General features: G+C 39.6%; 1 protein-coding gene across 2 annotated transcripts; it reads left to right on the top strand.

The window, feature by feature from the left end:
- The first annotated feature begins 684 nt into the window (after nt 1-684).
- On the top strand, nt 685-14,209 carry LOC133531667 (zinc finger and SCAN domain-containing protein 12-like). 2 transcript variants are annotated; one of them, XM_061870019.1, is made up of 7 exons: nt 685-1,177; nt 2,544-2,697; nt 4,759-4,944; nt 5,766-5,890; nt 8,486-8,585; nt 10,670-10,858; nt 11,206-14,209. In XM_061870019.1, exons 1-7 carry the CDS (start codon nt 1,034-1,036, stop codon nt 12,123-12,125), a joined length of 1,818 nt encoding a protein of 605 aa, XP_061726003.1. In that variant the 5' UTR covers nt 685-1,033; the 3' UTR covers nt 12,126-14,209. The 2 variants fall into 2 exon arrangements, with proteins under 2 accessions (XP_061726003.1, XP_061726004.1); XM_061870020.1 differs by lacking the exon at nt 685-1,177 and adding an exon at nt 2,782-2,878.
- The last annotated feature ends 2,429 nt before the right edge of the window (nt 14,210-16,638 follow it).

Genomic DNA, 16,638 nt, shown 5'->3' on the forward strand with positions numbered 1-16,638 from the left:
AAATGGTACTCTCTACCGAGGCTCTTATATTTATTACGTTTCAAAATTTCGGCGCTTTCCGCCGCTGCGCCCGCTTTTACATTAGTCCGTTGGAGGTGGGACGGTGCCAGTGTGTCTACGCAGGTAGCATCCCACACTAACATCCGTCCCAAGCTCCAAGGAACCAAGGACACCCCATCAGGCCTCTTGCCATCATCCCTGATAATGCCAGTTGGCTCAAGAAGAGCAGGCACATTGATGGTGGCAAGAGATCGACGGATTATGTCATTAAGCGACGCATGTCTTGAAAAACGACCTGCACTTTTTTGACAAGATAATCCGTGGTGTCCCAGTCGGTCCACGTCCGTGCCACAAGAGCATATATGTGGCGTACATACCGAAACCCCGAGTCGCAAACCAGTCGCCAGTCTTAGGGAGTCTTTATTCTATCTGTAATTTAAAACGTAATGCAGTGTTGCCAGGCGTACGATAATTGTCGTACACGCACGATAATTTGGGCTCCGGTAAGTCGTACGTTCCAAAGAGCATTATCGTACGCAAAAGTACGATCATTTCAGCCCTTAGACAGTGCCCCCAAAAAAGTCTAGTTTTTGAAGCAAAGTATGACAATTTCCTTGCGAAATAGGCTACAATTAGCATCTTTTGGGTGTTCGGCTCCTTGGTTTACGTCAAAAATATCGAAATTTCCTGTAAACTGTTTGGGTATATCACAACAATAGACAAATGTAAAACTGTTTTTTGCGCAATTTAGACGAAAATTGCGTTTTTGTTTGATTATACATTGGACATGTAAGCTTATTTTGCCAGAAATTTTGGGAGTAGTACCTTTTTGATAGGCGTACGATAATTTTTTCATCGGTACGATAATTTTGACACTCAAATACGATAATTCTCTTCCTCTCACCTGGCAACACTGACGTAATGTACAAGATGGCGATGAGATGGTGTAATTTTTTTTCGCTTGTTCGAGTTCCTTGTAATTGAGATTTGTTCTGTTTTGTTTTATTTTTTTGGTCATAAATTTGATTTAATAATGGATGTTGAAGAGGACAAATTCTTCGGTTGGTGTAAATGTTGTCTTCAAGACGGCTGCTTCAGAAGCTTGTGGGCTGAACATGAAGACAACGGGGTGGTGCAGAACTATGGCGAAATGCTCAACGAATGCTTTTCTTTACAAGTAAGTCATGGTTTTTGCCCGCTAGATTCAATTTTGGTCCTTGAAAATATTTTGAAGTTTTGCATGTATTCTACTGATGGATCCTTACAAAGATTCAGATACAACTGAACCATTTAAAGTAGGGTTATGTTATTATTCATCTGTTCGAAGAAAATAACCTATTCTGTATTCTTCAGCAGAATTCATTTCCTGTGAAAATAGGTCGTGTAACATTATCTGAAGTTTTTTTTTATGTAGCCTATTTTGTGTCCCATTGCTGGGCAAAGGCCTCCCCTTTCTTCCGCTACTCATTTAGTAAGGAAATTATTATTAATAAACCTTGTTTTAACTATTAATGTTTTTTGCTAACTTTAAAATGAGCACCTTTGCCCACTCACTGCCAATAATTAAGATATTAGTACATTACGATGCAAAAGTGTGATAAGTAGGTAATTTGCAACGAGTGACGATAAATTAACACACCACCGAAGGGAGGGTTAAATCGACATGAGCGCAGCTGGACGATATTTGACGCTTTCCGGCCGGAGGGCAGAAAATAAAACTTACAGCTATCCAGAGGGAAATTGTTTTTAGCGAAAAATTCTCGCTCGCTCGCTCTGTATGAACCCGCCTATTAACCCTTGGGACGCCTAGTGCCTGATCCGTACCAGTCCTGTCAATTGACGGAGGGTCTTCAATTTTTGTACCCGTCAACTGCCTAGTCCCGGATTTGTACAAGCTGTCTCAACTGCCTTGTGCCTTATCAGTCACCAAATTTATTCCATCATATTTTTTACAATTTTGAGATCTAAACACTTACAAATAGAATTTTATATTATATTACTTGCATTTTAATGCAATTTAAGTCGCGGCAGTCAACGGGTGCACGTACGCGAGCCTATCCGGCGTTTGAGGGGGATGGGACAAATCCGGCACTAGGCATCTGATGGGTACAAGTACGTTTGTCGGTTCGGCGTTCCAGCAGTTAATGCGTTCCATTTTAAGAAATGTCATGTATCAAAAAAATAACAAATAAAACTAAACTAGATATGGTGTCAGAACCAAATACAATACAGTTAGCCTTTATTTACTGACTCATTTATAGTTCTGTTATGTTACTGTATCTCTGTTCTATTTCTCGCTAGGTTGTCGGGGTTTCCTCTAAAGCTTTCCAGTCTCCTCTGTTCTGAGCAGTTCTTATCTACTTTGGTGGGGAATCATTTCATTTTCTGGTGTCCCTGACCTCTCTTGCTGTATATAGGGAACCAATGAGTTATATTTTGTGTCCATTTGTTTATTTCCGATCTTGACATGTGACTTTCACATCCATTTTCTTTTTCTTATTTCTCTGGCTGCGTCTCTGACTTTAGTTTTTTCATGTTTACAGTGGCCAAAACCCAACAACTTATATTTGGAGCAGATCTGCGATGAGTGCTCCAAGCGCACAGCGGATGCTTACAGCTTCCGACAGCTGGTCCTGTCGAGTCAGGAGCAGCTCATGCCCAGGACTGACCAGCCCTCTGAACTTACAGAAGTTCTTGGTAAGAAAATTAGTATTTCCTTATGATTGTGTCAACTGTCAGAATTTTGAATTCTAATATCATCTACTTAGTCCCTTTTTTCAGATTAGAAATTTTATAACCCTAAAAAGTAGTGGTAACTTTTTTACTCCAATATTAAATCTGATACCTATGAAGACAATGGTCATGGCTTCGATTCCCGGTAAGGCACTTATTTATGTGATGAACATTGATATTGGTTAATAGCCGGGTCCACACAGAGCGAGCATACGCGCGAGGCAATTCTCTCGCGCGGCAAATGGCTCATGTAGACGCGCCTCGTCCGAGGCAGCGCGCGCGTGACCTTCGGCAGAGCGCGCTGGCTCGGCCGAGGCACGTCTACATTGGCCGTTTGCCGCGCGAGAGAATTGCCTCGCGACGCTGCTCGATCTGTGTGGACCCACCCACCTGGTCCCACCGCGAGCGAGTAAGCTATGAACTATCGGCTATTTTCTAGCTCAAGAAACGAACAAAAGATAATCGCTTTCGTGTAAATAAAAGAGAGAGATATATATTTATAGTTCATAGCTGGCTTGTTCACACCGCCGGCGAAGACACTCTCCCACCGCCCGGCGAGTAAGCGATAATTCCATACAATGTTTACTAGCCGCCCGCTGATTGTCAACTGTTTCTAGTACATAATTTTACTAGTTGATAGCCGAGCTCGCTGATAGTTGGCGGTGGGACCACTGTTTTCTAGTTGACCGCCGCGATAAAAGCTATCGACTATAAAACTAGCTCAGCGGTACTCGCCGGTGCCTGCTTGGCGATCAGACCGATCATTTTACCTTATGAGGTGGATGCGAGTGCACGTATTTACAATGAATTTAAAACAATCATATGAACTATCTTTGTTGTCCAGTTCGGATGACGATGATGATGTATTTTATAAAAGCGTGTGTGTAGTGGCAGTGGCAATTTTGAAGAGACGGAAGAAAAAAAAGATATTTTAAAAAGAATGACAAGAAAATGTTGGATGCAAGAAATTAATTATTTCAGAAAAAAATTCTATACTTTTTTTAGATTGATAGCATTTAGATTTTCTTTTTTTTTACACCTTGGCTGCGGCAATTAAATATACCTTGTACATAGTTAACCATACTTTGCAAGTGGTCGATCGAACTTATTATATAAAGGAAAAAATTGCGGGTTAATCGCATCTACCTGTCTCTACCGCACTAATAAGGTACCTATTTTTGTGACACTCAATTGTAAATTTTTCTTCATAGTAAATGTACGAAAACATTTTTTTTTATTTCTGACTTTTTTGTACATTACCGAAAGCTGACCCACGGAAACTATTGATACTGGATAGGAATAGAATCGATAGACATAATAAAAAAGTTTGTCAAAAATTTTCTCGCACCCCGTATGTTTTCTCAAAAATCTTTAAACGCCAATCTTTATTAATTTGAAATAGAAGGAAGGTCTTCTAAGACCATTTTCGCTTAGCAGTACGGAATCTGGTGGCTGCACTCACTGACCCAAAATCTATTTCCACCCTGTATAGGTCATTGGCGAATAGGGCCCTCTTAAGTTTTTTACCTTTATGCTGGGCCACCCGGCTGAGCTAGTGGAGCGAGTAATCGCCCGTCGCACGCAAACACTCGCTTATAGCTCAGCGTCTAAACTAGTAAAACTATACTCGCTTCTCGCCGCTCGCCCACTAGTTTGTAGTTTATAGTTTCACTCGCTTATAGTTTGTAGCCGGCGGTGGGACCAGTGCCTAATGATTTTCTGGATTAGGTACCCATTTTCCATAATTACCTGAAAACACCTTATTCTAAAATTATAAAAATACTAATATGTAAGTATCGAAAATTACGCAATTTCCACTTGGAAAACTTTGGGAAAGTTCTTATGTTTTTGTATATTAGGAATCAAAATGTTACATTTCCAAAATGAAAGTTTACTGTTTGCTGTGAAAATTTCCTGAAATATCGATTATTTTTTTCTATATTTTTGGAAACTCCACAATTTACACACCTGTATTAACCAGTTGGGCCTTTTCATATCATTAATTGAACACGGTTTCCGTCACAGATGCAAAATCAGGAGAAATAACCTTGATTGTGAAAGAAGAGGCTTATAACGGCGAATATGAAGACATTGGAAAATATGAAGATGTTGGAGAATATGAAGAAGTGGAGTATTTAGAGGTGGAAGAGGAGAAAGAATCCAAAATGGATGTACTGAATGTGGAGACTCAGCACGAACAACTTGTTGATGGTAAGTTTTTTGACCGAGCTAGTGTGAAACGCGAGCGGAGCGTGGCTGTCTCAGCTTGGGCAGTAATGCTTTCCTATGTTCTGCTCTCCTCTACATGTCAGGTCCACTATCCCCCTAAGGCCCCAAGGTCCTACCTGTAGTACTTATTCAATTCGATGAAATTTAAATCATATTGATTTGGAACAGTGCGGGTCAGCCTATTCCTTTTTTTCATATATAAATGTGGGAGGGGGTCAAAAACTGGCAAAAAACCTCTTACGTAAATAGGCCACACCATAGAGAAATAAGAAGTAATAGATGCCATAGCCATAGCCATGTTAATCTCTTTTACCTTTCTGAGCGCCACGCCTATCTGCGGCGCGCCATCGTGAACCTTGTCGCAATGCACGAAGGTTGGTATTGCGCAGTAGCCGCGCGCCAATTCCCCGCGGTCTTCATCGATTTTTGGCAAGTTTTGAGTTGTTACACCTACACATGAGGGTAGGCAGGTACACTGGGCGTTTTTTGGCCTAATATTGTTCAACTTTGATGCCAAATATCTCGAAGATAATGAACTTTGGAGTAAATATGGAGTATTATATTATATGCTTAAAGCCGTTGCTGTTAGCTACAAAAAACATTAGAAAACTAAGGGATTCAGATCAAAGGTCATTGACGCCTTAAGCAGCCTAACATCTGCCATAAATTACCTAGTTTTATTTCAGGGCCCAATATTTTTCACACCGTAAAATTACATTATATTCTACTATAAACAAAAAAAAAAAATATGTATAGAAATGATCAATAAATTGATTAAACAATTTTTATGAATTTGTTTTCAGACCCAGACTATAACCCGGAAATACCTATTAAACAGGAAACAAGATGGCGGCCGAAAAAGAAAAAAGGCGAGCATAAGCGCACCTACAAGAACTACTCCAGCGACGATTTGAGGCAGAGCTTTGAGGTATAATCTTGAAAGCTTATTTGTTTCTTTATTTATCAATCAACGATACATGTTATCCACTAGGCACCAATGCGCTGTAATTAAAATAAGTTGTTTGTCAAAAATTTAATTTACATCTCTAACTCTATTACTTTTATTTCCACGGGGAACTATAACTAATCAAGACAATTCTAAAAACCCCAAACATGATTAGGTTGCGTTGTTTTATCACAGAGTTCCCATGGTCACCTCCTGTCTCCATCATCAGATCAGCTCGATGGTACCATAATATTACATAGTCATCCGATTTAATGTAAGATGACTTTGCTTATAATGCTTACTATGAACTATAAATCCTATTTTCATGACATTATAATAAATAATACATTGTGCAACAAGGGGGGGTAAGTGAAATTTTGCAAACGTGGTATTTAGATGCACGACACAGTGAAACAAAACACCGCACCATCGTGAGGAAAATACTAACTAGGAAATACCAAAGAAATCAACCAAATCAAATCTAAATGAACGTAATAAAAAAATATATTTAAAAATCTGGGAACTGGAAGAACAACCGCAGGAATGGAACGTAGGAGTCATATCATATGTCCTGTCCACAAAAAAGGCTCAAAAAAGAAGTGCACAAACTACCGAGGGATTGCTTTACTCACAACAGCGTACAAAGTCTTGTCCAACGTGTTGCTAAAGAGGATAGAGCCATATGCTGAAAAAATCCTCGGAGACTACCAATGTGGCTTCCGGAGAAATCGCAGCACGATGGACCAGATTTTCTTGCTCAAACAGCTAATGCAGAAGAAGTGGGAGTACGCACAAAGCATCCATTCGCTGTTTGTGGACTTCACAAAGGCCTATGACAGTATAGACAGGGGCACCTTGTACTCCATTCTTGCAAATTTCAACATCCCCAAAAAACTAGTAGCCATAATCACCACAGCAACGAGGGAAAGCAGGATGCGAGTTAAAGTTGGCGGCGAGCTGTCAGAGGAATTCACGGTGACTACCGGTCTAAAGCAAGGGGATGCTCTATCACCTGTGCTCTTCAACCTAGCTCTTGAACATGTTGTCCGAAAAGTACTAGAATTGGACATAGGAGTTGAGTTGAACGGCAAGCACAAGGTGGTAGGGTACGCCGACGACCTAGCTTTATTAGGGGAAAGCCGTGAACAAGTGGCGGAAGCAGCTAGTGTCCTGGAACGAGAGGCTTCTATGATAGGTCTCAGGATCAACCAGTCGAAAACCGAATACCTCCACATGAAACGGTACAAAAACACACGCGTCAAGCGTGACAGTCTTCATGTTGGAGGCACCGTTTATCGTGGAGTTGACAAATTTCGGTACCTCGGATGCACGATTACCGACACAAACACCAGAGAGGAGGAGATCAACATACGCATCCAAAACGCCCTGCGATGCAGCGCAGCCCTCCATAAGGTGTTGGCGTCCAAGCTTCTCAGCAGAAATACTAAGTTACGGGTATATAAAACTATAATAAGACCAATCCTTATGTATGGCTGCGAAGCTTGGACACTAACACTGAAAGAAGAGAGTCAGCTTCTGGTAGCGGAAAGAAAGGTGTTACGGAAGATCCTGGGACCTATCAAAAGAGATGACGGCACCTGGAGGATCCGTAAGAATGCCGAAATCGAGGAGTTAGTGGCCGAACCCAATATCATCGGCGAAACGAAATGCCACAGACTTCGCTGGTTCGGCCATTTACTGAGGATGGGTGAGGATCGAGGTGTTAAGAGAGCTTATTTGGGACAACCGACTGGTCGCCGTCCAGTGGGTCGGCCCAGATACCGCTGGAGCGACAGTGTACAGGCGGATCTGTGCCAACTCAAAGCCGATAACTGGCAGGAAGTGGCACAGGATCGGGACAGCTGGCGTTCTCTCGTTTTGGAGGCCAAGACCCTCTTTGGATCACTGCGCCACAATAGTTAGTTAGTTTTATTTAAAAGTCAATTCTACCAGCTAACATAAGGAAACAACTCAAAATTTGCATCTGATTACTTTGCCCCACATGTGGATAAAAAGCAATTTTGCTCATTAGTTTTTAAACAATCAAAAGGGCCTTTACCAGTTGGTGTGGTGAAAAAATCTTTTGTATGAGTTGACATTTTGTTTTTAATTTTTCTCATGTAAAATATAAATTACAGATAGATAGACATACAATAGCACTAGACTTTTTTTATTTATTTGACAGAAGACATAAATACAGTGACGAGAGTGGTCAGAAACAAGACAACGAAAAAATTTTTGTCCCAACTGCTAAAGAATCAATTTCCTCAACCATACTGCGCCATGTTTTGTGGCGTTTAAATTAGAATAAAGCGACATTTGGTGAAGTTATTAGGCGGGTTCACATAGAGCGACCATACGCGTGAGGCAATTTCGGCAACGTATACACTGGCCGTTTTGTGCGCGAGGATATTGCCTCGCGCGTATGCTCGTTCAGTGTCGACCTGCGATGTACGTGCCGAGGCAAAAGTTACACGAGCATGTGACCAGGCGTTTTCCGCGTGAGGAAATTTCCTCGCGAGGCGTTTCGCTCTGTGTGGAGCCGCCTATTAACGAAGAGCCGTTGGCTCTGTGCAGGCGGCCAAGAGCGGGCGCATGTCGGTGGCCGCGGCGGCCGCCGCCTACAACGTGCCGCGCAAGACCGTCGCCGCCAGGCTGCTCAGCCACAGGAGAGGCAGTGAGTATTATACACCGTGTTTTATTTTTATTTCCGTTAACTCCGGGGTATGGGTAAGGAAACTAAATGGCACAGTTAAAACTAAATGGCACCGTAAAAACAAAAAATAAAAAGTTTTTTTTTTTTAAGTAATTAAATGTTGCTTATAGCGTTGTTGTAACACGGGCATTACATTTAATTCAACCAAACAATTGAAAACTGTGACATATCAATGTTATTTTGAACATCGTTCATCCGAGATAGTAGTTACGTTTGGTAGCAAATGTACACACTCGTACTACTACACTAATCAATATGTGAATAGGCCCTAAAGCAAGTGTATCCCATCAAAAACAATACTTGTCAAAAAAACCAAGTCTCGCAACTCAGTTGTTCTGCGGTAAAAAGTTGTGAGATCCATGTAATACCAAGTCGGTTATTAATTTATTCAGTCTCTACTTAAGCGACTTTCTGTCTTAATACGTCCAGTCTCTAAGACCACGATCGTGGTCCATAACAATTGAAAATCAATTGTGTCTGGAATCTCCGTACTCGAAGCATTAAGTTGTTACGTAATAATTAACAGCATCTTATAGTGACGCATATCAATATTAAAAATCTTTAATGTTTTATATAAATATATTGAGACTTGGCCATCGCACTAAATAATTGAATTTACATGTGTTTTCAGGCGATTGAATTTACACGTGTTTTCAGGCGATGGCCAAGTCTCAATATATTTATATAAAACATTAAAGATTTTTAATATTGATATGCGTCACTATAAGATGCTGTTAATTATTACGTAACAACTTAATGCTTCGAGTACGGAGATTCCAGACACAATTGATTTTCAATTGTTATGGACCACGATCGTGGTCTTAGAGACTGGACGTATTAAGACAGAAAGTCGCTTAAGTAGAGACTGAATAAATTAATAACCGACTTGGTATTACATGGATCTCACAACTTTTTACCGCAGAACAACTGAGTTGCGAGACTTGGTTTTTTTGACAAGTATTGTTTTTGATGGGATCTCATTTCTTTTTGTATTTTGTAGACAGTTCTACTTTTTTCCTTTTCGGTACCTTCTACTTATTGTATATATGTATATCTACCAGCAACGAATTTTCTTAAAGCCCTCTCTCTGACTTATGAACTATTTACAACATTACGCACTCGTAATAAGTACGAATACGCACGTAGGTACGTTTTTCGCATTAAATAATTTAATTTACACGTGTTTTCATGACGGGAATACCCATTTTTTGCTCGATTTGGCAGGGGCACTACCATGCGCCTATATTTATATGGGACTAGCTTAAACCCGCGGCTTCGCACGCAATAATAATAACTGCCGTAAAACATAATAAAACTGAAGACTTGGCTGTATGGGCTTAATTTTCTTTGCGGTCTTTTCTAGATTTTTTAGTTTTTCCTTGATTCATACACCAAACACTACTTATATCCCTTGAAGCTTCTAGGTCTGCTAGAAGTGCCTTAGAATTTTGATGATCGGTGAGTCAGTGAGTGACAAAATTAAGAAATTTGACCCGTTATAATTCTTAAAATACTGGTTCAAATTGAATGAAATTTGAAATATACCGTGTCTTTACAATGCCTGCATGGTTACTGAAAATTTCAGTCTTCTAGTTTTATCCACAACGAAGTTACAGGGGGTCGAAAATGGTCTGAATTGCTTCGAGAAAAGGATGGTACGGCCGTGACTTTTTTGCTCGACTTGGTGGGGGCACTGCCGTGCCCCCAGATACGCTTGTAAGGGCCTTATAAGATAAAAATAAATTATTCATTATCTCCGAAATGGAGTTAATTAGAATGAATGCACCCTTGAAATTAACTGAAATAAAAAAAACACGGTGTACAATCGCGGACTATGGTTGTGCTATTTACGGTTCATGCTAATTTGGTTGCAGTACTGACGGTATGAAATGTCCTATGTAAAGTGAACCTTAACTTGACCTAACACTCCATCGAGCTCTGGCAACCTTACTCACCGGCAGGAACACAACACTATGAGTACGTTCTAGTGTTATTCATAATTATTAATCATTTTAATAAAACTATTTTATATTATCTTATTTCAGTTCCTGTAACCACGAAGTCCGATAAAGACGACGGTCTGATGAAGGAAGTGAAGACCCTCTTAACATACACCAACATGACGCCGTACAAAACCCGCACGGCGCACTACCACTGCGCGTACTGCGGTACGGACGGACGCCTGTTCGAGGACACTGACGAGCTACGGGTCCACACTAGGACACAGCATGCAGGTAACGTGACCACAACACTATAAACCAAAAGAATTTGAAAAAGAGATAGATTGTCAAAGAAAATTTTGTAGCCACAGTAAATCATAGTATACGGTCCTATACTATACCATACACGACTCCAATACACCAGCCCCCATAAAAAATACCAAGCATATGGTCCGCCTGATGGTAAGCTGTCACCTTAGCCTATGGGCACCTGCAAATTTGAAAATGTGTTGCCAACCCTTTAAAAACCTGTACACTCCTTTTTAGAAGAACCCCATACTGTTGCCTCTCGGGGAAACCTCGGCAGGGAGCTCATTTCACAGTCCGCGGGAGGAAAATCAAATGCATTACTTATTTTTCAGGTGAAAGAACCAAAGCCGTTGAAAACTTCCTGCGTCCACTCTGGCTCAATGAGATCCTCAAAGTTGACATTGAGAACCTCCTCTGCACCATCTGCTGCACCGCTTTAGTGACTTGGAACGACATGTTCAAACATCTCACCGAGAAACATGGCCTGGTCTTCGACGAGGCCTACACCAGGGTCATACCTTACATACTCAAACCTGATCTCCACTGCGCTCTATGTAAGGCAAACTTCCCTAATTACCACCATCTCGACTCACATATGAATGCTCATTATAATAATTATGTGTGCTCCGAATGTGGTGATACTTTTCTAGCTTCATCCCGATTAAAGAAACATCTTAAAATCCATGACACGGGGAGATTTATATGTGATGAGTGCGGTAAAGTATTTACTTTAGATAAATACAGAAAAAAACATGTAGAGCTGGTACATAAGCAAGAACAGAAAATACAATGTTTGTATTGCCCGGAGAAATTCCTTGGCACTTATCCTAGACATCTACACGTTCTAGAATATCATAGGGAGAAAATCAAAACTGTAACCTGCGAGTTGTGTGGGAAGAGTTTCGATTGGAGACCATATTTTCTTGCTCACGTCAGAAGGTCACATAACAATGAGAAGAATTATTCATGCAGATATTGCACTAGTAGGTTTTTCTTGAAAACCGAGCGAAAGAGACATGAGATGTCTGTTCATTTGAAAGTGAAAAATAAGTGTAGGGTAGTTGCCCAATTACCCAATCAGAAGCCAGGGAAATATGCCTGTAGTTTTTGTGGGAAACGGTATTCTAATAAGAATTGTTTGATAACGCATTTAGACATGCATAAGGTTAAGTTGAATATTGACGAGTTAAAGGCCATCACTGAGAGCTGTGAACTTAGTAAAAGTGGGCTTAATACTTCAATTGACTCTTGAGTTTTATGCTACTGCTCCAAAACGGCTAGAACAGTGTAGTCGCCATCATATACACCGTGTTTTATTGAATTCCGTTAACTTCGGGGCATGAGTACGTATAAGGAGACTAAATGGCATGGGATAGTTTAAAAAAAAAAAAAAAATTTAGTTTTTTTTTATATATAAATTAATTAAATGCGTATATAGCGTTGTTGTAACACGGGCATTACATTAAAATCAACCAAACAATTGAAAACTATGACGTATCAATGACATCTTAAACATTAGTCGTCCGAGATAGTACTTACGTTTAGTAGCAAATGTATGGAGTGTGGAATTAAGAGGAGTGACATCTCTTATGGTGGAACTGTTGCAAAAGTGTCCAGCTGTCAGCTATAAATATTAGTTCCAAATCTCTCCAGAGTAGCGCTAGAGTAGCTAAGAACCTAGGCGCTATTGACGGAGTGGAGTGCGCTGTCTATGATTTGATTTTTTTGTTCAAGCACTCTAGGTATTGTAGCGCCACCTATTTAAAGTTTTTAGGTCCATGGAGATTCGGCCGTCGTTTCCTCTTAAGGCGTTAGTGCGTGTTCAGATATTTTTGAGAACCCCAGCCGCTCCGATATATTTGATGGCGACTGTGCATTGACCATTGTCGAGACATAATTGTGTAAAGTGTGATTGTGTCGCGTGATGAGGTTGGCTCAAAAAAATGTAAACAAAGATTATTTAAGAATATTTTATTTGCATGTATTTTACAAAATATCATTAAAACATAAAATTACAATCATTTAACCAAATCAAAACGCAAACACGCACAAACATTCTCCTTTAGCTCTGATAAACAAACGAAAACGTTTGTTTGTTCAAAAACTAATGAGAAAATTGCATTTTATGCAAATTTTGAGTTGTTTGCTTATGTTAGCTGGTGGAATTGATTTTTAAATGATGATTTTGAATGATACATTTTTTGAAACGTTCATTTGGATTTGTTTGTTTTTTTGGTATTTCATAGTTAGTATTTTCCTCGCCTTAGTGTGGCGAAAAATTTTGTGTTTCACTCTGAGGCAAAGTTAGTTTAACCGTCGTGCCTTGAAACCCTCGCAACGCTCAGGATTACACTTCTCGAACCACACGTTACGCTCGTGGTTCATTTTTAGGATCTTTCGCTTGCTCGGGTATCAATTTAGGACGAGCGGTTAAACAACAACTTTTCCCCCTTGTAAGACAAGTAAGTATTGTCAACGTATTTTGGGCGTATCCTGACTGTATGTATAATTTCATAAGTGAAATATTGTGTAATTTACATATAAAAGAAAATGTACACTTTTACATTGCTAACAAGGAAGGGTACCCAACTGTCCGACTCCGATTTGATTCATTTTGATATATGTTATAGAGTAGTCTAAAATAACGGACACGTATTTTTTTTTAGCTGCCCAAACTCAACCTTTTAGGAGAAAATGGCCTTCAAAGTACTAAAAAGTTACTAAATCTTCTAACTCCTATAGAAAGTGATGCTCAAGCAACTTGCTAGTTAATGGCTGGTTTGAGTATATGTTTGAGAGCAGCAAAAAATAATGAGCACGTGTTTTGTTATATCGGCTAAAACTAATTTTTTCCTAAAAAAATCGACATTCGAAGTTTTATAATATCTTATCGCTAAAGTTACACGTAAAGACAGGTATTTTTTTAGGAAAACTTGAGTTTAAGTAGATATAACAAAACACGTGCTCATTATTTTTTGCTGCTCTCAAACATATACTCAAACCAGCCATTAACTAGCAAGTTGCTTGAGCATCACTTTCTATAGGAGTTAGAAGATTTAGTAACTTTTTAGTACTTTGAAGGTCATTTTCTCCTAACAGGTTGAGTTTGGGCAGCTAAAAAAAAATACGTGTCCGTTATTTTAGACTACTCTATGACATACATATATCAAGATGAATCAAATCGGAGTCGGACAGTTGGGTACCCTTCCTTGTAAGTTTTGAGGCACCCCGTCGAGTCATTCAATATTTTAAGTAGTTTACGTTATGAATTTATTATAGTAATGCATAAAATCCCTACTGATGCGTTCTGAAATTTTAATAAAATTATTGAAAGCACTTTGTTTATTATTATTTATCCGGAGTTGTCTGTTTATTTACCCGACTACAGAGAAGCAAAACATAGTTAAGTGTGAGGTGTCATAATAAATGTCATATTTCATAGAAATTTTACGTTTATGATGATATTCCACATTTTGTCTTCAAATGCCATGCAGAGATGGAAAGCTGAGGATCGAGCTCAGTGGCGTCAAAGAGATTTGAAATAGAGGTGTATTGTCAAAAAAAACGTTGTAAAGTGGACGTCAATAGAACTTGCAAATTATGTAAAGATATATGACAGATTTTGTTAGCATTTGACGTATAGGGACCGTGCGCGTTGGAGGGTCTGCCATCTTGTGGCCTGAATCGGGACCATAATAAACATGTACATTTACATGTCACGTGTTTTCTTGTGCATAGTAGGTTCTGCCATCTTGTGGGCTACATCGGAACAAAAAGCATCATATTTACGCCTCGCGCCAAAAATCTGATGTGCATATTTATGGTTCCGATTCAGGCCACAAGATGGCAGACCCTCCAACGCGCACGGTCCCTATATGGTCGGCTTTTTATCATTTGTCTGTCACATTCTAACGAGTATGTAAGTGCAAAAGTGACGCATGTCATGACAGGTGATAAAAATGTGACCATGATAGGGAGCGTGCATGAACTGTAGGAGGCAGCACAGGAGCCGTCAGATTTTTGGCGCGAGGCGTAAATATGATGTTTTTTGTTCCGATGTAGCCCACAAGATGGCAGAACCTACTATGCACAAGAAAACACGTGACGTGTACATGTGCATGTTTATGGTTCCGATTCAGGCCACAAGATGGCAGACCCTCCAACGCGCACGGTCCCTATACCGCTGCGGATTAACCGGAGCTCTATTTTCAACTCCTACGCTTACTCCTGGTTATAATATTAGCTGAAAATCGTTGAGCTTTAGACTTTTTTGTTTGCCGCGACATCTATTGTCGAGTAGCAGTACTGAGAGTTCCGCTACTTGACGCTAGATGTAGACTACGAAAATAATAGTATTTTTGGCAATAAAACCGTTGTATGGAGTGAGCACTCTTGGTCTTCTTAATTCTCTTTGGCTACGGAGCGTTAACGATGACGCATTGGCGTTGGCTACGCGGCCAGATACAGAGGGTTGTTTCCATCTACAAATCTTAGGGCAGTATTGTATCCCAATAAAATCTTTTGGAATATAAGAACATGTTAAACTACTTTTAGGGGACCTGTAATGACCATATTTTTGTAAATATTGAATTTAAAATATCTTTTGGCACACGTCACGTGACCAAACTCAAAACGTCTTTGAAGATTCTGATGACGTCACAACTCTCGGATTTGCACTGTTGACAGTTAGGCGATAAACAACAAATGACAAATGTCAGTTGACAGTTCGTGTCTTCTACGTGTGTATGCAGTTATGTGTCAAACCGTAAACTGTGACGTCACACAATTTTCAAAGAGCGTTTTGGGCTCGAAAGTGTCAAAATATATTTATTTTGTTAATATAACATATTTAAAGCCGTTTTTAGTATAAAAGTTGAATTTTAGGGCAATTTTTAGTTAATATTGAACGTAATACAAGCGTTTCAAAAAATTGGAAACAACCCTATTAGCTCGATCGTGATTATTTGATGAGAATGAAAAAAATGAGAATTATTTCACAGCTGTGAAAAAATACTCATATAAGTAACTTTTTACGATCCTTTGTTATTATTAGGCAATATATACATGATAATTATTTACAATAACATTAATGGATGTTAGAATAGGGCCCGTGGTCAGCTTTTTCACGTAGTTTAGATATAAAGTTCGAATAAGTATATCTCGGACACAACGTAAAAATGTTCGTCATTTCTTGGGCCACCAGAGGGCCTCGCTAAATGTACCTTGCTCACATAAAATTTTGGTCTTGCCCCGCCACTGGTGCTTTGGAGTCAATTCAGGCTTGCCTTGGTTATTATCTTCGCTGGCCAGCCACTACCACTTTTGCGATTTATAGTCAAGGATGCAAGAATTATATTATATAGTAGAAACTGGTACATTTTCTTTACTACAATGACCCACTGTGTGTCCCTTTTCCCATGTTTAAGTTAGAATTTTTAAAATGTACAACACGTTTTCGCAGTTTCTTGTTTCGACTCCAGTCTAACAAATGTTTGAAAAATAAAAAAATATGAAATTGAAGAATCTCAAAAGAACTAGCAACAACTTTATTAACAGCATTTTTGTTTATGTAGACAGTTTTGTTTATAAGTCTACAGAAAATCATTCTCATTTTTAGGGTTCCGTACCCAAAGGATCAAACGGGACCCTATTACTGAGACACCGCTGTCCGTCCGTCTGTCCGTCTTTCACCAGGCTGTATCTCATGAACCGTGATAGTTAGCCAGTTAAAATTTCTACAGATTATGTATTTCTGTTGCCGCTAT

Source organism: Cydia pomonella, chromosome 25 (genome assembly GCF_033807575.1).
Source record: "Cydia pomonella isolate Wapato2018A chromosome 25, ilCydPomo1, whole genome shotgun sequence".
Classification (NCBI taxonomy): domain Eukaryota; kingdom Metazoa; phylum Arthropoda; class Insecta; order Lepidoptera; family Tortricidae; genus Cydia; species Cydia pomonella.

Bases quoted from the DNA above. Each gene is read 5' to 3' on its own strand.
- LOC133531667 (XM_061870019.1), top strand. From the start codon at position 1,034: ATGGATGTTGAAGAGGACAAATTCTTCGGTTGGTGTAAATGTTGTCTT. The intron at 1,178-2,543 runs GTAAGTCATGGT...TCATGTTTACAG, and splicing joins ACGAATGCTTTTCTTTACAA to TGGCCAAAACCCAACAACTT. The intron at 4,945-5,765 runs GTAAGTTTTTTG...ATTTGTTTTCAG, and splicing joins GCACGAACAACTTGTTGATG to ACCCAGACTATAACCCGGAA.